General features: G+C 38.1%; 4 protein-coding genes across 5 annotated transcripts in view; 1 reads left to right on the top strand and 3 right to left on the bottom strand.

Moving 5' to 3' along the window:
- Positions 12,172-14,666, top strand: LOC104725030 (alcohol dehydrogenase class-3). Its single transcript, XM_010443625.2, has 9 exons — positions 12,172-12,283; positions 12,429-12,565; positions 12,680-12,726; positions 12,818-13,143; positions 13,480-13,562; positions 13,659-13,734; positions 13,845-14,002; positions 14,091-14,252; positions 14,337-14,666. Exons 1-9 carry the CDS (start codon positions 12,250-12,252, stop codon positions 14,451-14,453), a joined length of 1,140 nt encoding a protein of 379 aa, XP_010441927.1. The 5' UTR covers positions 12,172-12,249; the 3' UTR covers positions 14,454-14,666.
- Positions 15,825-17,616, bottom strand: LOC104725031 (cytochrome P450 89A2-like). The gene has a single exon (XM_010443626.2). It carries the CDS (start codon positions 17,530-17,532, stop codon positions 15,991-15,993), a length of 1,542 nt encoding a protein of 513 aa, XP_010441928.1. The 5' UTR covers positions 17,533-17,616; the 3' UTR covers positions 15,825-15,990.
- On the bottom strand, positions 17,795-20,019 carry LOC104725034. The gene is made up of 2 exons (XM_010443627.2): positions 19,737-20,019; positions 17,795-19,519 (listed from the first exon to the last, which is right to left on the bottom strand). Exons 1-2 carry the CDS (start codon positions 19,843-19,845, stop codon positions 17,922-17,924), a joined length of 1,707 nt encoding a protein of 568 aa, XP_010441929.1. The 5' UTR covers positions 19,846-20,019; the 3' UTR covers positions 17,795-17,921.
- The window catches only part of LOC104725035 (ras GTPase-activating protein-binding protein 1), a 3,532-nt gene continuing 1,195 nt past the window's right edge, over positions 20,176-22,512 (bottom strand). The window contains exons 1-7 of one of the 2 annotated variants that reach the window (XM_010443629.1): positions 22,209-22,506; positions 21,847-22,091; positions 21,343-21,559; positions 21,082-21,203; positions 20,930-20,998; positions 20,745-20,823; positions 20,176-20,617 (exon numbers count right to left, since the gene is read on the bottom strand). In XM_010443629.1, coding sequence (XP_010441931.1) covers positions 20,475-20,617; positions 20,745-20,823; positions 20,930-20,998; positions 21,082-21,203; positions 21,343-21,559; positions 21,847-22,091; positions 22,209-22,506 — 1,173 coding nt within the window. In that variant the 3' untranslated portion in view covers positions 20,176-20,474. Of the gene's footprint in view, positions 20,618-20,744; positions 20,824-20,929; positions 20,999-21,081; positions 21,204-21,342; positions 21,560-21,846; positions 22,092-22,208; positions 22,507-22,512 lie in introns of those variants that run through there. The other variant, XM_010443628.2, reaches the window with a different exon arrangement.

Here is a 22,512-nt window from a genome sequence, read left to right as displayed (position 1 = left end):
AGTTCGCGAAAAATCATCCAAGATTGTCAAAAAATAAGCTGCACCATTGGATGCTTTAATACGGTACGGACCCCAGACATCGACATGGATTAAAGAAAAACACTCGCTTGTTTTACTTATACTATCAAAATACATATCTCTAGTTTGATTAGCCCGAAAACATGTCTCACAATGACTTGGACTAGCAGAAATAGAAACACCAGAAAACAAAGGCATAGTTGATAAAACTGAAAACGAAGGATGTCCTAACCGATGATGTCACAAAACTTCATCAACTTTCCGAACTGTCTTGTTTACTCGAGCAGCCTGTACATCTGTAAAATAATAAACTACATCACGTTCTATCCCGGCTCCAATCAGCGTCCTCGAAAACCGGTCATGTAAAACACACACCACATCGGTGAAAAAGGCAAAACAGTTAGAATGCTTCAAAAGCTTCGAAACTGACACTAACATGCAATTCAAGTCAGGTACATATAACACTTCGTATAAACTAATATGATCTGACAAATGAAACACGTTTGTTTGTGTCGACAAAGTCGTACTTCCATCTACAAAACCAATTGTATATGGAGAAGTAATTTTTAGATTTGAAAGAACCGACAAATCTCCCGTCATGTGGTGTGATGCTCCTATATCAAGGATCACATCTCCGTATTTCTTACCGATTATCTTTTCACTCCCACCACTGGATTTGTCTTTAAGCAGCTGCGAGAGTGCTTGCAACATTTGCTCCGGAGTTAGGTTCGCGGAGGTTGCGCTAGGATTTGGACTTGTTGCATACGCAACATTTACTTGACCTCTTCCTCGTCCACCAAGATGACCACCGCTACCTCCTTGTGATTGGCCACGTCCTCCTCGACCTCCTCTCTCTGAAAACTATTTGGGATACCCCACGATCTGCCAACAAGAGCTCTTTTCATGCTCATCTCTATCGCAGTTAGAACAGAGCCGATCACGTCCTCTGTTTCCACCAGAGACTTGTACTCCAAACTTACCTCCGTCACGGGATTCACGGCGAGCTCCACTTGATTCATTGTTTCCTTGCTCTAGACGAGCCACAAACCCAACTGCTTCATGTTGTTGTTCACGAGCTTTAGCTGAGTTTAGTCTATCTTCTTCTCGGATAACTTTGCAATATGCCTTTCCGAGATCTGGCAACACATCCCCTTCAATGATGGCAGTCACGACATGCCCAAACCTTGACTCGTCTAGCCCCATCACGAATTGATGAACTCGTTCTTCTTCTCTCTCCTTTTCATATGTTGTCGCTGCTCCACACGTACACACCGGTAGAGGACGATATGTTTGGAGTTCTTCCCACATCTTAGCAAGCCGACAATAGTATTCAATTACTGCTTGCCCATCTTGTTTACACGACGCCAGCTTAGCCATCAACTGATGCACACACACCTTGTTCCCAAACGAGAACCGCTCCTTCATTTTTTCCCACAACTTGTGAGCATCGTTGATGAACGTCACTGTCGATCTCACACGCTGCTCAATTGACGTCTTCAACCACCCGACTATCATTGAGTTCACGCTCAACCATGACTCCAGATCTACATGTCCCTCACACGGCTTTTTCAGACTCTCGTCAATGAATCTCGTCTTTCTCTTTGCTTGTAAAGCATTCAACATCTCCGTAGCCCACTTGTTATAGTTATCACCCTTCAGTTGCACCGAGGTTATGAGAGCCCCTGGGTTATCGGATGAAAACACAGAATAAAGAGACACAGCTACACCTTTGTCACCGGTCACGCCGGTCTCGACAATCTTCTTACTGTCGTCCCCCATCTTACACGAACACACAAACTTTTGACACTAACAAACAAAAAAGAAAGAACTAGCGAAAGAAAACTCAAGGAAATTCAGAACCTTAGATCAATTAGAAGGATCTATGCTCTGATACCATGTAAATATTGAATGAATATTGTGTGTGTTATTAACGTCTGCTTTGCGGCGTTTATATACAGACTCGATGACCCGATGAACCCTAAACGTGGAGTGCCCACCAAGTAAATACACAAGTCGGTTTATACAAGACATTATTGAGGCCCACTATACAACACAGCCCAATAAAGGTAATGTCTTTTTTTCATCGATGTTTAGTTTTGATTTTGTTTGGGATTAATCTGCGAGAAAAGCTGTTAGATTAACGGATTTTGTTTAAATTTGTGATTTTGTAGCTTCTATGTGACGGTTAGGCTTGAGCGGCGGCGGTGGTGTGGTTGATGAGGCGATTTGACACAATTCCTCCCTAATAAGGATCCCACCGATCAACGAATCAACCCAAATCAAAACTAATAAGGATTAAATTTATAAAATCCGATCAAAATGAATACAACAGACAAAAGTAGAATCCATAAAGTGGAAATTATTTTTGATGTAAACAACAAACAATTAAGCAGTATCGGTGATTTCTGATTTCCTCCCGAAGAATCACAAATAAAAATTTGTTTTTCGATCTTATTGATTGTCGCTGGGTAATTCGATTAAGGACCCCCTTTTTTGTTTAATTGTTTTATTGTATATAGTTATATTCTTTTGGAATTATATCAAAAGATTTAGTAGCCCAAATGGTATTGGGTTTGCTTATATGTTCTAAAGGTTTCAGGTGTATGAAAGACCATATTTATTTTAATTTTAAATTTCCAATTAAACCTAAACGACGTCGATTTGTACACGTAGATTCCACCTCAGCGTAACCTCACGGTGGGATTAACAGTGTTAAACAATTATCATGTTTTTGGATGTTTTAGCACCAAAATGATATTTCAGGTATAAAAATAAAATTATTTAAAAGTCCATTTATGTTTGAGTACATTCAATAGTCCGATGTATAAATCGAACATATTATAATTGTATAGGTATAAAAAAGCCGTTTTCCAACAAAAGTCACTCAACCTTTACAACGACTGATGTTAATGAAAGAGAATGATATACAAAAAATATACCATTTGTATACCATTCACCAGAAAACAACATTTAACAAAAAGTATGAATAGGTGACAGATAAAATCTTAAGAAACCAGATCAAACCCTTAAGACAAAATTCTCTTCTCCTCAAAAACATGATGCTTCCAAAAAGGATGAGGTATATGCACATAAGATTAAACCTTATCTTCATATCAATATAATATTTTCCACTGAAAAAGGAAAAAAGAGGACCTCTCCCTCTCAAATATCACTCAAGACATATGGTGTTTCTATAACTCATGTAAAAATCTATAAATTAAACCAAGTGATTTAGTTAACAACACTTTTTTACCGAGTTTAAAACTTCTTTATTTTAGTTCAACCAAATACAACTTGTTACATTATATTTGTTTGATTTAACTTCTAGGTTTTTATTTTGGCTATATCAGTTTTCCTTTCTAGTTTCCTTTATTTCAATAAGTTGTAACAAACATAAAAAAATGGTTTAAAACTTTACTTTAGTAACATTGATTTTCTATATGGAAGGGGTAAAGACTTCGAAGCGCTTAAGCAGAGCTTAAGAATAATTTTAGGATTATTAGATATCATGGTTTAATCTGGTTATGTGGGTTGGTTAAATCCGGTTATGTCGATTTAATAGCTTAGTCTAGTATATAAGCTAAAGATGTAATTAGGATCAGATTAACGATTTGTAACAAACTTTTATCAGTTTAATGAAAATGGTGTTTCTCACTTTTCTCTCCTCCGTCGTTCTCATCTTTTCTGGTTAATCGGAACTTAATATGGTACCAGAGCTCTGAAATTGAGTTTTATAGTCTTCCGCATCTCACGACGGAGATGAATTTTTCAATCTGTTCTTGTTTTCAATTTCTGCAACTTTTATCCGTCGTTGTGTGCGATTTGTTCTTTGGGATCTTGTTTCTCACGTTTCTTCTTTCAGCTTCTTTTTGATTATCCTCTTGTGAAGACGAATCTGGTTCTTCATTTCGATTTCACTTCATCTTTCTTTGAAAGCTCATATTCTTGATTCAAGGATGGGATCTTCTAGTACAAATATTCCGGTCACTGGTTCTACCGCTCCGTTTTCAGCCACCGATCGTTATCCTACAGATCAATATGAGAATCCATTTTTTCTGCACAACGCAGATCACGCTGGACTTGTTCTAGTTTCGGATCGTCTTGGTTGTGCTTCGGATTTTCCCTCTTAGTGTCGATCGATGTGGATGGCTTTGAATGTTAGGAATAAACTAGGCTTCATTAATGGTAATATCTCTAAACCTCTAAGAACATCGTGATTTTGGTGTATGGTCGAGATGTAACGATATAGTTTTGACTTGGTTGATGAATTCTGTGGATAAGAAGATAGGACAAAGTGTACTCTTTGCCCTACAACAGAAGGTATTTGGAAAAATATTATATCTAGGTTCAAGCAGGATGATGCACCTAGGATATTTGCTATTGAGCAGAAATTGAGTACGATTGTCCAAGGTTCGATGGATGTCTCAGCTTACTATACTTGTTTGATGACATTATGGGATGAGCATAAGAATTATGTTGAGCTTCTTGTTTGTACTTGTAGACATTAGGAGAAATTGCAGTAAAGAAGTAGGGTTATTAAATTCTTATGGGATTGAATGAAGGTTATGATCAAGCAAGGCATCATATCTTGATGTTGAAACCTACTCCCACGATTGAAGAGGCTTTTAGTATGGTCACTCAGGATGAGAGACAGAAGGTTGTCTTACTGTCTATTGCAATAGAGAATGTTGCTTTTTAGAGTGTAGCTCCTATGAATGATGGCGAGGCTGCATACATAGTAGCTTATAATACAGCTCGCTCAGTACAAAAGCCTATATGTTCTCACTGTGGAAAAGTGGGACATACTATAAAAAAGTGTTATAAACTTCTTGGATTTCCACCAGGATACAAGACTGCAGCTACAGGGTATAATGCGAGACCTCCTGCTCAATTCCAACCAAGGATGCTGACGTTGCCATATCAGCCATGGACTCAACAACCAATGCAACAGATGGTCCCTTATACGTATCCTATGCAGAAAGCTAATGTTGTAGCTCAAGTCTATTCTAATACTGGCATGTTTCCAACAGAGGATATGTCTTATGGTCCTGTAGTCTCTCCATACACAGTATACAACGAATGGATCGAATGGTGGAAATAATCAGATTCTACAAGGTTTCACTCCACAACAAATTGAGCAGATGGTGGCTCAGTTCAAAAGTCAAGTTCAAGTTCCAGAGCATGTGACTACTTCATCAGGTTCTAGTATTCCTAGTGCTATGGCTACTATTTCTGAACATGGTTTGATGGCTAAGAATTCCACATCTAGTATTAATTCACCCTTTCCTTCCACTAGCCTTAAATTTCAGCAAAACAATCTTACTTTTAATAATCATATATTATCCTCTTTACAACAACTATTACCCAATGATGCTTGGATTATCGATAGTGGTGCTTCGAGTCATGTGTGTTCAAACTTAGTAATGTTTACAGCATTAAAACTTGTGTCAGATATCACTATTACTCTCCCTAATGATGTTAGAGTCTCTATTACTCATATAGGAACAATTCACATAAATCCACAATTGATTCTTTATGATGTCTTGCATGTCCCGGATTTCAAATTTAATTTGATTAGTGTAAGTAGACTTGTCAAAACTTTAAAATGTTCTGCTCATTTCTTTGAAACTTGTTGTTTGATTCAGAAATTTTCTCAAGGCTTGATGATTGGGAGGGGTAGAGTCTTTTACGATCTCTATATTTTGGCTACTGAAATTACATCCCTCTCTACATCGACTTATGCAGCATGTTCTTTCTCTGCTTTTGTGGTTGCTGATGATTTACTTTGGCATCAAAGGCTTGGTCATCCGTCACATATAGCTTTACAAAAACTTGTTAGTGTCATTCCTTCTTTAAAGAATTTATCATCAGATGTTTCACATTGTTCCATTTGTCCATTAGCTAAGCAAAGAAGATTAGCTTATGTTTCTCATGGTAATCTAGCAGATAAACCTTTTGATTTAGTTCATTTGGATGTATGGGGTCCGTTTAGTATGAGTCTGTTGAAGGATTTCGTTATTTTCTTACTTTGATTGATGATTGTGCTAGAACCACTTGGGTTTATATGTTGCGCAATAAAAAAGATGTTCATACTGTTTTTCCGGTTTTTCTTAAATTTGTTACTACACAATATAATACAGCTGTTAAAGCAATCCAATCTGACAATGCACCTGAATTGGCTTTTACTGAGATTATTAAAGAACAATGCATGATGCATTATTTTTCTTGTTCATACACACCACAACAGAATTCTGGTGTGGAAAGGAAACATCAGCACTTACTTAATGTAGTTCGTTCCTTGCCTTTTCAATCTAATTTTCCATTATAGTACTCGAGTGATTGTATTTTGACTGCAGTTTTCTTGATCAACCGTTTCCCATTCCTTTATTGCATAATCGTTCTCCATAGCTTTTACTTGCAAAAATCCCTGATTATACTTTGTTGAAAAGCTTTGGTTGTTTGTGTTATCTTTCTACTCACTATCATGAACGTCACAAATTTTCACCTATAGCCAAACCATGTGTCTTTTTAAGATATATGTTAGGCTATAAAGGATACAAAGTACTAGACTTAAAAACTCATTCTATCACTGTTTCTCGAAATGTAGTGTTTCATGAAAGTATCATTCTTTTCAAAACTATAGTCTTTCTTCAATGGTTGATATGTTTCCAAATACGATTTTGCCTTTACCTGCTCTGTTGCATTATTTAGATACAATGCCTATCATTGATGAGGATTATTTGATACCTAATGTTCCATCTTCATCATCACCATCACTATTGCATCATGATAGTAACATTAGAGCTAGTACAGAGACAACTGATACAGATCTTTCTACTGTTCCCATTGCTAGGCCTAAACGTAACTTGAAAGCACCTAGCTATCTTTCTGAGTATCATTGTTCTTTTTTTCCTTCTATAACTTCATTACCACCTACAGACACTCATCCTACATCCATACTTCCTTCATCACCTAAAAAGACAACACCATATCCCCTTTCCTCTGTTTTCTCCCTTGATAAATATACTCCTCTTTTTCAATCCTATATCTTTTCTTACAGCCTAGAAAAAGAACCAAAAACTTTCCATCAGGCTATGAAATCAGAAAAGTGGACTAATGCAGCAAATGAGGAGTTACATGCTTTTGAGCTTAACAAAACTTTTGTTGTTGAGACATTGCCTGCAGATAAGCATGTGATCGAATGCAAGTGGGTGTTTACAATAAAGTATAATTTTGATGGCTCTGTAGAGTGATACAAAGCAGGCCTCGTGGCACAAGGGTTTACACAGCAGGAAGGAATTGACTACTTGGAGACTTTCTCGTTTGTTGCCAAACTTACTAGTGTAAAGTTGTTACTATGTCTTGCTGCTGCACGAGGATGGAGTCTTACTCAGATGGACGTTTCTAACGCCTTTCTCCATGGAGATTTGGAATAAAAGATATATATGAGCTTACCTGAGGGTTACATGCCTCCACCTGGTATTGTCCTACCTCCTAATCATGTGTGTCGCTTACTCAAATCACTTTAAGGATTGAAACAAGCATCACGTCAGTGGTATAAACGGTTACAATCAGTTTTATTGGGTGCCAATTATGTTCAATCACCAGCTGATAACACTTTGTTTGTTAAAATATTTGTGACATCATCTGGCTTCTTCTCTATAGTGGTTGTGCTAGTATATGTCAATGACATTATGATTGCCAGTAATAATGATGTCGCTGTTGAGACATTGAAGGACTTGTTGAAGGCTGCTTTTAAGATTAAAGATCTCGGTCCTGCACGTTTCTTTTTGGGATTGGAAATTTCCAGATCATCACAAGGAATCTCTGTTTGTAAGCGAAAATATGCTCAAAATCTTCTTGAAGATGCAGGCTTACTTGGTTGCAAACCAAGCTCTATACCTATGGATCCTAATCTTCGTCTTACTAAGGAGGGCACATTGTTGCCAAGTCCAGCTTCATACAGGGAGCTTATTGGTCGATTGTTGTATCTGACCATAACTCGACAAGATATCACCTTTGTTGTACATCAGTTGAGTCAGTTTATATCAGCTCCGACAGACATTCATCTTCAAGCAGCACAAGAAGTTCTTTGTTACCTTAAACAGAATCCAGGTCAGGGTTTAATGTACTCTGCCACTTCTAAACTTTGCTTGAATGCTATCTCGGATGCAGATTGGCCTACTTGCAAGGAGACAAGACGTTTGATTACAGGTTATTTTGTTTACTTAGGCTCATCACTGATTTGTTGGAGATCTAAGAAACAAGTCGTAGCTAGCAGGAGCAGCACTGAATCAGAATATAGAAGTATGGCACAGGCTACTTGTGAAATAATTTAGTTGCAGCAACTTCTTAAGGACCTGCATTTCAAGGTAACTTGTCCGGCAAAGCTCTTTTGTGATAACAAATCAGTGATGCATATTTCCATGAACCCAGTGTTTCACGAACGAAGGAAACATATGGAGATTGACTGCCATACAGTATGTGATCAAATCAAAGCTGGTAATCTCAAAGCTCTTCATGTTCCTACAAAAGAACAACATGCAGACATTCTCACTAAACCTCTGCATCCAGGTCCCTTCCATGGTTTACTCCAAAAGATGTCTTTGTCAAATCTTTATCTTCCAAACCATGCTCTTAGGAGATAAAGATTTGAGGGGGCGTATTAGATATCATGGTTTAATCTGGTTATATGGGTTGGTTAAATCGGTTATGTCGATTTAATAGCTTAGTCAAGTATATAAGCTAAAGATGTAATTAGGATCAAAATAACGACTTGTAACAAACTTTTATCAGTTTAATGAAAACGGTGTTTGTCACCTTTCTCTCCTCCGTCGTTCTCATCTTTTCCGGTTAATCGAAACTTAAAATGGATAATATGGTATATTAGTGAGGCAAAGAATCATAAGATTTTCAAAAATATCTCAGACTCCCCGCAAATTACTTTAAAGAAAGCCACTCATAAAAAAAAAGTTTGGAGAAGAGCTAATAATAGAAACATGATACTAGTCTAAGATTATTAATGAACCGAAATAGCCTAACCAAATCGAAATATTGGGTGTTTGGTTTGGTTTTGGTTATAAGGGCATAATCGATCAACAACATTAAATTTTGATAATCTTCACCAAAAAACATTAAATTTTGATAACTGGTTATTATGGTTTGGTTTACCTGAACCGATCGGTTAGCCAAAACGGAAACATAACCTTAATAATTTAGTAAGTAGCCAACTGACATCAATCAAAGTCGGGACTCAACAGCCGATGCAAAAAAAAAAATTGTTCTTCTTCCTCTTCTCAGATGGGCAAATCGTCGAGCGGCCGCTGCAACATTTATTTTTTCTTCATTACCACAATCAAGTTTAGACTAGGTCTAGTTTAGAATTAGTAGTTAAGTTTGATATTTCTACTGGGCGACTAGACATCAATGCAATAAAAGAATGATGTTTTTCACAAGAGCATAACATCTCAACTTTTGTATTGAAGCAAAGAGTGACACATCAATTAAAATGAATATCCAATCAAATTAAAACAATTAATACACATCAGTTTTTATTCATAGGTGGACAAAATTAGAGAGAAAAAAGACGCTTGATTTCTTCTTCTTCGTCGCCGTTTATACTATCTTTTTCGGGATTTGGTGGAATTAGGGATTTATTCAGTTCGATCGATCTGATTGCGACTTTGGGGCTGCACAATTAAAGATGCGTCTTCGCATATCGTCTACCATGAAAAGCAGTATGATTTCGAGCAGCAATGAGTTTATTGATTTATTCGATCAAAGTTGCATCTCGTCTTATCTCTCACCAATCTATCTTCCTCCGTAAAAATGGTTCATAAATTGTTTTTAACTCTAAGTTTGTTCGATCAACGGTAAGCAGTTTGTTGATTTAAAAAAATTTGAGTTGTAGAGTTTAATCCTTTGTACGATTGTCTCAAGAACTTGCGGGCCGGTTCGAAAAAGATTGTGGAAACGAGTACGAATCGTGCTTGAAAATTGTGGCCAATGGTTTGTGGTCATCTTTTATTTTTCAGGATACCTACTTTTAATTGACAGTTTACAAACAAGAAGTGATCAGAAAACATTAACACGGTGGTTTTTCATTGACGAAAGAGTTGGATAGTAACACAAGCGTTTTGTTTGCTCTTGTCCTTCACGTGTGTTCTCACTTTGCAGCTTGATCATGTTGTTTTTCTTTCATGATGGTTAGTTTCTTCTTCTTAAACTTGGTGGCTTCACTTCTTTTCTGACTTTACCAATGTGATATTATCTCTTTGTTTACTGATGTTTTTTTCTCTGTTTCTTTGTGGGTGATTTTGCATAGAATACAGTTTTAAACTTTGGAACAAATTCCCAAGCTTTATCTCGTACCAAATTCTCAAGCTTTATCCAGGTTCATGCGTTGAGTGAGCTTAAACATATTGTTGTGGCTCATGTCATGGATAGTCTCTTTTTTTTTTGGGTCCTTTCACTTCTCAGGTTGTTGCAATTCTTGTGATTCTTGATCTTGAATCAGATTCAAAATCTGGGTTGATGCAAGTATGCAACCGACTAAGGTTTATTTTGATTGTTGATATGTTGAATGATGGATAGAATGAGACCAAAATCAATTGTGCGAGATTGATTACGAGATTGGTGGAAGAAAAGGGGTTTAGAGCACAGCTGGTTTCGGGTCATAGTTTACTTGTTGGGTTTATGAGATTGGTTAAGGGTGAGAGACATAGACATGGAGCTTCCCATGCTCTTGGGTTTCTTAAAACAGACAAGTTCAAAGCTTGATGGTTAGCATTGGAGCAGTACCTCAATTAGTCGTATATCACCGTCTTTAGACTCGAAATATTTGGAATTACTGTTTATTCTTGATGTTTTGTGTTCAGATTGGTGTTACAGATGTTTTCATGTCCATGCATGATAACCTTTCTTATCTGTCCAAGCTACTTCTTCTTCGTCTTCTCTTCTCATTTGTTGTGTACTATTGACTGTTGTAATAATGTGATACTTTTCCGAAGAGAAAGTGTAACTGAAGATCATTGACATAAAAAGTAATATTAATTGGACTCCACGTCAATATTGAAGTATACTAAAATTATCTAATATAAATACAAAACATTGTGTTTGATTGTAAAAAAGAAACGATCTCCATCATTATTCTCTCCTTTATATTCACATCATCATTAATATTATATTTTACAAATGTTTCAAATAATTTTAGTATCACATTAGTTTTAAAGCAAAAAATAGCCATGAAATTTATGTACCCAAGCATCATAAATTGTATTTGTTCTAGAGGGTTTATGAATGAGAAACAAATTAAGAACTACGGGTTTGAAATTCCTAAACTTATTTTTTAAGCTAATAAAAAATTTAAAATATATTCAAAATTAAATATTGAAATCAAAAACTCAAGTATCTTACTATGATGTAAATTATAATAACAAAAAAAGACAAAATTACTATTGAAATTATAAAAACTTATGATACTTGATTCCCAACAACATAAACTAAAAATTATGAAATCGGAAAAAAAACAAAACACAACAAATATAATTAAAATAAAATAAAAAATAATCTTGCGGTTTAGCGCGGGTATTATCGTAGTACAATTTAAATTGTTTAGTTAGATGGTCCATTTGCTTAAAGATATATTCATTATTGCATGAAGTTGTTACTTTTGATCCATTAAAAAAATCGGTTATGGACAAATCTCTTGGGTAGATTGTGTATACCCTCTCTGGACAATACCCTCTCTGGACAATGCAAATGCAGTGTTTGTTGATTTTGGATATGAAATGCAAATGCAGTGTTTGTTGATTTTGGATATGGACAAATCTCCTTTTATTACGAATTGCTAAGATCTTACTTGCGATAATCTCAAACTTTGAGAATTGGTCTATCTTTTATATCAGAAGATGTATTTTGAGTTTTAGCACATTTTTTTTTTTTTTTTAATCTTCTGAAAAGATGAACAAATATCTATCGATTATTGTAATTTTGGACCAAAGTGTATGACATTATGTGTCTCGGGTCCTACTTCAAATCAAAATCGGAGGTCTCTCACTCGATTATTATTGACTTGACCCGACCCGACCCGACCCGAATGAGGTTAATTACATTTCTAGCCCCATGTGAGAAGAAGAAAAAGAAGAAACGACACACCACCAAAGTGGCCACCAAACACCACTGCTCACTCTTTTTCTCTCTATCTCTCTAAAATCTCTTCCTGCTGCGTCAATGGCGACTCAAGGTCAGATTATCACATGCAAAGGTATTCTTTTATCCTCGATCCTCCTCATCGTATCTCTCTCTCTCTCTTCCTCTTAGATTATAGCGTTTCCGATACATGAATCTGATGTTTTGAAAACCCTATCTCTCTCCTCCGATTGTGATTTTTCTGATTTTGGATTTCGTAGCTGCTGTGGCTTACGAGCCAAACAAGCCTCTTGTCATCGAAGATGTTCAGGTGGCTCCACCTCAAGCCGGTGAGGTTCGGATCAAGATCCTCTACACTGCTCTTTGTCACACCGACGCTTACACTTGGAGCGGCAAGGTTCGCTTGTTCTCTCCATTAATTTGAGTTGATTTGAGTCGATTTTATCGGAATTTGAGTGTGTTAGTGAATCTATGTTATCTCATTAGGCTGAGTCCAAATGTTTGATTACAGGATCCTGAAGGTCTCTTTCCGTGTATCCTCGGTCATGAGGCTGCTGGGTATGTTCAATGTTTAATCATTCACTAAATCCAGCTTTCAGGGTTCTTTTATTGTTGTTGAGATGGTTGTTTTTGTTTTGATGGGAGATAGGGTTGTTGAGAGTGTTGGTGAAGGAGTAACAGAGGTTCAACCTGGTGATCATGTTATCCCTTGTTATCAAGCTGAGTGTCGTGAATGCAAGTTCTGCAAATCTGGCAAGACTAACCTCTGTGGCAAGGTTCGATCTGCTACTGGTGTTGGGGTTATGATGAACGACCGCAAGTCCCGGTTCTCGGTTAATGGGAAACCCATCTATCACTTCATGGGTACTTCGACGTTTAGTCAGTATACTGTTGTTCATGATGTTAGTGTCGCCAAAATTGATCCTCAGGCTCCTTTGGATAAAGTTTGCCTTCTTGGATGTGGTGTTCCCACTGGTAAGAGTTCAAACCTATCTGAAGTTTCACCTTCCTCTACGTTTCCTTTCGTTTTGTGGGACTTCATTAATCTTTCTTAGTGATTGGTAGTATGCTAAGGTCTTTCACGAGGCTTCAGGGTTAGAGTGTCGCTAGCCCTTTCTGAATATTAATGTAACTTCCACTGATAAGATTAATCTGCATAGTTCTTCACCATCCTCTTTATTCTTTCAGATGGGAACCTAATTTATTCACTCCGTGCTCGTCTCTTCTTTCTTTTCGAGTTTTTTGACATTTTGCTGATAGAAATGGGGATTATGGTCTCTCACAGTATTTCATGTATTTGCGTCCTATTAGGTCTTGGAGCAGTTTGGAATACTGCAAAAGTAGAACCAGGGTCAAATGTCGCCATTTTTGGTCTTGGCACTGTTGGACTTGCTGTAAGCTACTGCCTCAAACTTTTAATGCTTCCGTAATTCCTTTCTTCTGCAACAAAGAAAACCATTTTGGTTAAGTGTTGAATTGTGAATGGATAGGTTGCTGAGGGTGCAAAAACAGCTGGTGCTTCAAGGATCATTGGAATTGATATTGATAGCAAGAAGTATGAAACTGGTAAATCTTCTTGTCTTGTCAAAGTGATAACACTGGCTTTGTTTGAAATGTGATTTTAGGAATCTTGTGAGTTTTACGCATATAATTGAGTTCCTTTGTTGTAATTTCAGCAAAGAAGTTTGGTGTTAACGAATTTGTGAACCCAAAGGAGCACGACAAGCCAATTCAGGAAGTGATTGTCGATCTCACTGATGGAGGTGTTGACTACAGCTTTGAGTGCATCGGGAATGTCTCTGTGATGAGAGCTGCATTGGAGTGCTGTCACAAGGTAAGTCATCCATGTACATTCATAAGATACTGTTTTAAAATTGTAGACTAGAGGATGTTGCAAAGAGCTAAAGACAATCACGTTGCAGGGATGGGGAACTTCGGTGATAGTGGGTGTAGCAGCATCAGGACAAGAGATATCAACTCGACCATTCCAACTCGTGACAGGTCGTGTGTGGAAAGGAACAGCTTTTGGTGGTTTCAAGAGTCGAACCCAAGTGCCTTGGCTCGTAGAAAAGTATATGAGAAAGGTAAGTAAAAAACTTTACACTTTAAGGCACACAATTCTTGATATCTTCTTCTCTTTCTAACACTTGACCGTTCAAATGATGCAGGAGATTAAAGTGGATGAGTACATAACACACAACCTGAGCTTGGGAGAGATCAACAAGGCTTTTGATCTGTTGCACGAAGGTACTTGCCTTCGATGTGTCCTCGACACAAGCGAATGATAACAACGCCAATGATTCTCTCTGCTTCATCTCTGTGTTTTTGTGACTTTTGTCTTTCATCTGTAATGACGACTTCCTGAGCAATGGACTCAAAGCGTGTGTTCTGTCTCTCTGTTTCGTCCCTCAATAAAGTTTCATTTAAGACCGAAAGCATCATTATAATTGTTTAAACAGCACTCATTCCTGATTCTACCAATTCTCTGATTCCACCAATTCTTGAGACGGAAAGTACATTTTTGGTCTTGGCACGTTAAGATTTATGAAATTTTTTTTGTTTTTTTTTGGTCGGCGATTTATGAAATATAATATACATCCGATATTTTTTGTATAAAAGAATCTTCCAAATCGTTTACCGCTTCATTGATTTTAAAGATGTCCCTGCTAATATGTACCCACACAATAATGGACTTGTTCTTTGCTTTCATAAATGAAACTTTCTTATATCTTTATATTATTGTATAAACCCAATTCATAAATTAGATACATATATACATTTAACGAACTATAAAGTATTTTTATCGATAAAAAGTGTACATCATTATTAGTAAACTAGGTACTGACCCACGGTAGACCGTGGGTTGCATTTTTTATTTGAGGTAAATTTGTAATAATATATTTTGTTATTATGTTATTTGTAATAGTTTGTGATTATAAATCCTTTGTTTATATAATAATTTTTATATTTTAAAAATGTTTTTTACAGAAGAATTTAGATAATATTGTTATAAAATAAAAATTCGTTGTTGTATTTGGGTAGCTTTAAAACAACTATTATATTAATGACATATTTGTATATAGTTGGTAATCGTAATTGTCAAGAGAGAGATTTTAATGGAAAACCTATCTCAATAAAACATTAGCGTGTAATGATGAATATTTTTTTTTAAGTCTTTGTTAATATCACTCAATCCTTGCTATGGTTTTTAAATACGTAAAAGATGTAACTAAGTAAAAACTAAAAAGAGATTATTAGTATAATCTTATTCGAGAAATAGAGAAGATATTCTTTTCTGTTGATGGAATAAAACATTCGGTAAATATATTGATACGATAAGGGATCAACGTGATATTTTTTCACTTCTTTTAGCTGAACTGATATTATAATTTGTTTGATTTTCTGTTAAGGGGATAAGTGGATAAATATTTGGTACATAGGATACCGTTACAAATCTAACTTGTTTAACGGAAGTGATTTTTTTTTCAACGTTTTTTCTTGAATACCAATATAACATTAATCTGTTTAGTCAGATGACTAATTATCTTTTTTCCCCTTAATGATTCTAACATTTTATTAACTATTCCTAATAGCATTTTGATGTAATTTTTTAAACTTTAAAGATTAGATTTATTTTTTGTACTTCTCAATTAATATAGTAGGATATATCAGAACTACATTCCACAAATGTTTTTGTATATTAAGGTGGCCAACATAAACTTGAATACAAACAGCCAACAACGTTTTTATGATTTATTCCAAGCAAAGTCTAGTTCCATAGTTGACTCGACCAAACAAAGGGCACACGTTTTGAATATTAAACTAGTGACTTCTCCTAGGAACAGCAAGAACCTTAAGGGGATGCTTCATGACGACGGTGAACTCGAGCCTCTCCGTCAAGTCAACCTCCTGACCTTCTACCTCTTTCCATTGGAACTCTCTGACCATGTTGGCAACGTAGTACTCGAGATGCAACATTGCCAGCCCTATCCCGGGACATATCCTCCTTCCTGCTCCGAACGGCATCATCTTGATTCCTCTACTTCCGGTTATATCCACCACTTCTTCTTCTCCCATGAATCTCTCCGGCTTAAACACCATTGGTTCCTCCCACACCTTCGGATCCCGTCCTATGTCCGCCACCATAAAGTTGATTGTCCCCTTCTTCGGTACCTTGTACCCACCCAATACAGTGTCCTCCGTGACACGGTGCGGGAGTAGGAAGTGTCCTGGAGGATGCCTTCGGAGACCTTCCAACACAACTGCCTTTAGATACGGCATCCTCTCCACGCCTTCTTCCTCCACCTCTTTTGCTTCTTCCCCGACTACGCTTTTGATCTCCTCGTGTAACCTCTCCTGGATATCTGGATATTTCACGAGGTTCGCCATGATCCATTGTAGTGCTGTGGCCGTTGTGTCAGTCCCTCCAGTGAGAAACTCTGAGCACAAACTCACCAAGTCTTCTTCGTCCAGCTTCTTCTTCTCATCAGGAAGCTCCAAATCAAATAGGGTATCAACATATGATTGTACATAGTCTTTGTCTTCTTCTTCTTCTTCCTCCGACCTCTTCTTATTCCTCTCTTCAACGATCTTCCTCCGGGCATGTATCAACGGAAGCAGAACATCCCTCTGTTGTCTCCGAATCTTGAGAAATTCCTGCCACCTCTTTCGCAAAATCAGTTTGGTGAACTTAGGCCATATGTTGAAGATGTTGAATCTCGGCAAGCTAAGGAGCTGTAGTCTCTGAATGAACTCCACTTGTTTGATTTGCTTCTCGTCGAGTTTATCTCCGAAACACATGAGAACAAGAAGAGCAAACATGGCATACTGGAGATGGTCGACGAGGACGATCGGTTCTTGATCACCTCTGTGTTTACGAAACCTATCAAAGAGGATCCCAAGAACCCAGTGCCGCGCGTGAGAATAACATCTCACGCGCGAGGGATGAAGAATCTCTGAGGTGATGTTCCGTCGAAGGAGCCGCCACGTGGCTCCGTATGGCCCGGAGCTGATGTTGTGTTTGTTGATGATCTTGCTGATTGTATCCGGTTGTGGACGGTCTGCATAGACTGAACCGTTCAGAACTAGAGCCTCGTGAGCGAGGGCACGGTCGGCAACGAATATGGCGGGGTGGGAAGTGATGCGGAGTGTGAAGATGGGGCCTAGACGGTAGTGGACAGAGCGGAGATAGGATTCCAAGCCACCTAAGCCTTCCCGAAGCCACTCGAGTGTTCCGAGGAAAGGTAAGATGTTAGGGTCAGGAGGTAACGGAAGAAGAGAGGAAGAGGTACTACGGTTGCGAAGGATGAGATGGAGAAAGAGAGACACGAAGACAGAGGCCAAGATCAGTAACCATATCTCCATTTTTGGGTTCTAACTCTTATTACCTGTCTACCATATGTATAGACACTTTTGGCCAAGAGACGTGTGTGACCAAAAGTGTTTAGACTAAACACATAGTACATATAGTTCATTGTTAGAGCGTGCCATTCACGTATAAAATAATTTAATAATCTCAGTCATACTTTTCAAAGATTTATACATTTCAAAATTTGGAAAATTTTATGCGGTGTTTGTTGCAGATCACGGGTCGGGAGATATTTGTAGAGATGGTTTTGTTTTGGTCTGATAGAGAAAACCACAAGTTTATTTCCTTTTCTTTCGATAAAACCATTGCACGGAACACAATTGAAGAGAAGAAAACAAGAATATGGGCCTAAGAAATAAACTACTCAAGGCCCAATACAAAAAAATCACCATCTCTCGTCGCCGAACCAATTATTCTTCTCCTTAGGTCCCGTCGGTCCTTCCTCACCGGATAATTCAACCGGAAGCTTCCTCAACACAGCCACAAGCCAACTCCTTAACCTCAAAGGCAATCGTTCATTCAACCTCTCTATCTCAGTTCTCGAATCATACACAATCTTCGGTCCCCACTCTCTCATATAACCTAACCACGGCGGCTCAACCACAACTCCTCCTCCGAGATACTCCGCCGCCACAATCTCATACCTCAAACTCGAATCGACAAACAAATCACTTGTCGCTGTATCATTCCTTATCCCAATCCCAAGCATATCAGATCCTTGTAGATACATCCCTGACGTAGCGAAGCTCGCGTGACCATGCTTTGAAGAGTAAACCACAGCTCTGTTACTTCCTCCTACGAACTCAAGATCTTGAGGTTCGATCCACTCGCCGCCACTGTGTTGAGAGAAGTAAATCGAGTAAAGCTCGCCGGAGAAGTTGCTGATTCTGAGTGTGAAATGTTCCCAATCACAAACGTGTTGACCTGTTTTAGCTAACGAGAGATTCATAAGCCCTAGTTTAAGAGTCGCTGGTCCGTTGAATGGACAAAAGATCCAAAACACAAGATCCGTGAACGTTCCTCCAAATGTTGGCTTAACGTGTACGTAAAGCTTCGCGCTTTCTCGGTCGCCACGTTTGAGTTTTTCGCGTCTTTGTTGATCATTGATCGGTAAATCGATCCAAAACTGCTTATCGTTGGTTCCACCATGAGGTAGATTCGAGCCTGTTTCGTCAATAGGTTCATTGTTAATATCAGAGCTGCACAAAACAGCACCGTTCTTGAAGAACCATGAGACGGAAGAAGGTAGATAGGTTTCGTTAGGATGGAAGTAAACTCTTGGACCGTAGTGTTGGACCAACGCGTGGATTTGTTCCATGTTTGGCATTGCGTGTAAACTCGAATCGAGGTTTTTCAAACACGCGATGGTACGGAGATGATCTTCTTCAGGGGACTGAGTTGTGCAGAAGAAGGTTCCTGTTGAGACTCCTTTGCCCCACACCCCGCGGTCTGAAGGTCTTGTTTTCCATATAAACAAAGGAATGCTTAAAGAATCCGAGAAAGCGGTGATGAGGACTTTATGTGCTTCGCATTTATCGGTTAGATCAGCACGAACACATCTAACTTGATCCAATTCAGGTTTTACAGGACTCGTTGTAACCAAAAATCCGATCGGTTTATACCCTTGAGGAGGCTGCGGTAACCAGAAGTAACCGGAACATTCGCTAATTTGACGTTCTTCTGATAAGTCATTTGAGCTCCAGACCAATGTATAATCAAGTGGTTGCACAAGTGCAGGCTCTTCTTTCGACTCCGAGGACTTTACTTCTCTTGCTACAAGGAGAAAGCCTCTCAAGAGATGAGAGTCAGACTGACAGTAATGACCTAAACAATGGAAACCTTCGGGTACTTTGTCCGGTTTGTAAAAGGAAACACTCTTCTTGCTGTCTCGACGAGAGCAGTACCGCCATACGATTTCAAAACTTGTGATCTCGGCGACTTCTATATCTCCAAGATTGATTCTTCTTGAACCGAAGCCTGTACCTGATCATATTCAGCTAAACATGAATCAGAGACACAGAGAAAAGGAATCCAAAAAGAGAGATGAGTTCTTAAAAAAAGAAAGAAAGTACAAGACTGTTCCTCCTACGACTTGTAAGGTCGAACTAAATAGCTAAATCCAGACCAGAAGTATCAGGGAAAAATCAAAATTCAGATTACTTTCGGATCGGAATTGAAGAAGGTGAAACAGAAAAAATACCTGAAGGCCAGTGGGGAATAGAACAAGGGAGGGAGAAGGTCTCAGGCTTCTTCAATGGCGGTTGTAATTCTCTGAGATTGTTCCAATAAAGACATTTGCATCCAAACATTCCTCTCTCTGTCTCTCTCTCTCCCTGAGATCATCCGATCCGATGGTTCGCAAAACCAATACAACGAAACGCCGACATATATCTAAAGCCTTATTGGGTCCCAACTCTTCAATCGTCGAGAAATTTCGATTTTTGTAACAATTATTTCTTCAACAAAAAAAAAAAAAAAATCATGTAAAGCTGATGTCTTTGATATACCTTGATGCATATAAGAAAGCTGATGTCTTATCATTATTATTCCCCGGAACAATACCAAACACCTTTTTAAAGTTAAAGCTGATGTCTATGGAACAACCAACAACACAATGAACTTTGTGATTCAATCCAGAGTAAATAAAAGGGAAATCAAAAATTGAAATGTTACAACTAAAACCCGTTCCCAAAGGGAGGGTAACAGTCAAAAGCCCTATCTGGCTAATTCTGGCTAAAAACAAATTTAAGAAAAAAAAACATATAAAAACCCAAAATCTTTGTTTGCTTGAGCCAAAAACCAAACCCAACCAAGAAAATCAAATATTACAAACTACATCTTCGGTAGATTAAGGAGGAAGAAGAACCGAATCTTTTCTTTTGCAACATTCATTCTTTGGTTGCACTAAAACTTATAAGAGACTCCTTTTTTTTTCTCCTTAGCGGCTACCGCGGTAGTAACCGTTACCTCTCGGCCTGTAGTCACCTCCATCCTGGTTTCCTCTGCCAGACCCACGGGCACCAAACCTGCCTCTTGGTGCTTCAGTTGGGTAACCGCCCCTTCCACGTCCTCCACCTCTTCCTGGTCATTCATTCAATAGAAATCACAGTCGATATTGAGTTTCATGTGGCAAACTTGAATTCTTATAGAGAACTTTACAAAGTTTTATGATCTAGAAATTTGTTGGGCAAAAGAGAGGAAGACTTACTTGCTCCGCGAACACCTGCTGGATTAGGTCTTCGTTCCTCAATGTATACTTGCCTTCCACCCAAGTATATAGGAGAAGCCTATTATGATATTATTACACAAAACGAAAACAGGTAAGAACAAAGTGTAACAGAAACAGAAGATGACAATTAATCTAGTGAGGTAACTGTGGAATATAATCTAGACCTTAATGGCATTCTCAACGGAAGTCATTTCCTCAAACTCAACAAATGCATAGCAAACGCCCATAACATCCTGCATGTACGGTTGTGTAAGATTGTTAGCTTTGGCTCCTCATATCACTTAAGAGAAAAATACAAGGAAATTAAGATTATTACCTTGCGGGTTCTGAGGAAAACACCATCAGGCTTGATTGTACCAAAATTCTTAAACTCTTCCTCGATTTCAGAAGCAGATATGTCGGAAGGCAAATTCCTAACATACACTGATTTGAACTCAACTGAAACAAGGCAAAACCAGGAAAAAAATGAATACACAATTCCAAAATGACAAATAAAAGCAAATTGCAACACATCCTAATCTAATGCACTTTTCCAACCATCTAAACATTAAAAGGATCAAAACACTAAACAACTTACAGTCATCAAATCCGGAGCCATCTTCTGCGTCGGCTCCATATTCAGTAATATAGGGGGCAGATGCGTTTGATTGCTGAACAGGGGCAAGAGGTGCAGCCAGTTGAGGTGAAGGAGTCCGCAGTGGTTGATCCCACTCATTAATATCTTGAGAGTTCTTGTTATATGATAGCTGTGAAGGAGCAATAGGTGCAGCTACTGCTTCCTTTGCAACCTTTAACTGAGAAACGAAGAAATCAGCACATCTTCAATTAAAGTCAATTTTGCATAACTTAACCTAGGCAACACCAAAGTGATGTCCAAATGACAACTGAATCATGGTTCTGCCTCATGCTACGACATTATTATATTTTAAAAGAGAGTCTACAGTCTACTATCGAGAGATCTTCATAGCACAAATATAAGTGAAACCCACAAAGTGCTTCTCTGTCGTTTTTTTTCAATAGATATGTTGTTTAGTTACTATGCTGAACAACTACAGATAGCCATTAGAGAGGGTGTACTTACAATGGAAGCATAACTCATCTTTGATTTTTCAATGGGTTCCTCTGCTGATGCAGCCCGATGTTCATGTACCACATCGACTGCAACTTCTTCCCTAGGTGTTTCCACAATCGCAACTTCGTCCACATAGTCTTCTTGCTGAGGTTGATGTTGGTCCTCTTGCAGACTGTACTTGTCAACAAGATCATCTTTGATTTGGACTGCATTCACATAATCTCTTGCCTCTTGCTCCAGAACATAGTCAGGAACTGGAAATTCAAACAAAGTGATATCAAATTTAAATATCAACATAAAAAAAAAAGAAGCAAACTGATGAACCTTTACACCTTCTAATAGTTTGTCTTATCAAGAGTTAGCAAACAAACCTTGGGGTTCCTGATGAGGGGAAGGAGGATTGATATGAGCCTCATGCTTGGTTTCAGAAAGATAAGAAGGCTGATGATAGTAAACAGTTTCCTCATCAACAAACTGAAAGACATCATTGAGAACAAAATAACCCTTTTCCTGAGGAGCTAGGAAAAAGGTCTGCACAAAACTCCTTCTGTTGCTGAACTCCTTGGTTTTCACAGATCCCGAAACCACCACGAGAACACCACCTTCCCATGACTCGACTGAATTGATCGTCTTCACTTCAATCGCAGTGAAATTAAGTGACATGACCATGTTGTG

Source organism: Camelina sativa, chromosome 11, assembly GCF_000633955.1.
Source record: "Camelina sativa cultivar DH55 chromosome 11, Cs, whole genome shotgun sequence".
NCBI lineage: Eukaryota > Viridiplantae > Streptophyta > Magnoliopsida > Brassicales > Brassicaceae > Camelina > Camelina sativa.
This window is presented reverse-complemented; position numbering and strand designations above follow the sequence as displayed.

Coding starts and splice junctions, on each gene's coding strand:
- LOC104725030 (XM_010443625.2), top strand. CDS start 12,250: ATGGCGACTCAAGGTCAGATTATCACATGCAAAG. Junction 12,566..12,679: donor CTTACACTTGGAGCGGCAAG/GTTCGCTTGTTC, acceptor GTTTGATTACAG/GATCCTGAAGGTCTCTTTCC. Junction 13,563..13,658: donor TTGGCACTGTTGGACTTGCT/GTAAGCTACTGC, acceptor GTGAATGGATAG/GTTGCTGAGGGTGCAAAAAC.
- LOC104725034 (XM_010443627.2), bottom strand. CDS start 19,845: ATGTTTGGATGCAAATGTCTTTATTGGAACAATCTCAGAGAATTACAA. Junction 19,520..19,736: donor TATTCCCCACTGGCCTTCAG/GTATTTTTTCTG, acceptor GAATATGATCAG/GTACAGGCTTCGGTTCAAGA.
- LOC104725031 (XM_010443626.2), bottom strand. CDS start 17,532: ATGGAGATATGGTTACTGATCTTGGCCTCTGTCTTCGTGTCTCTCTTT.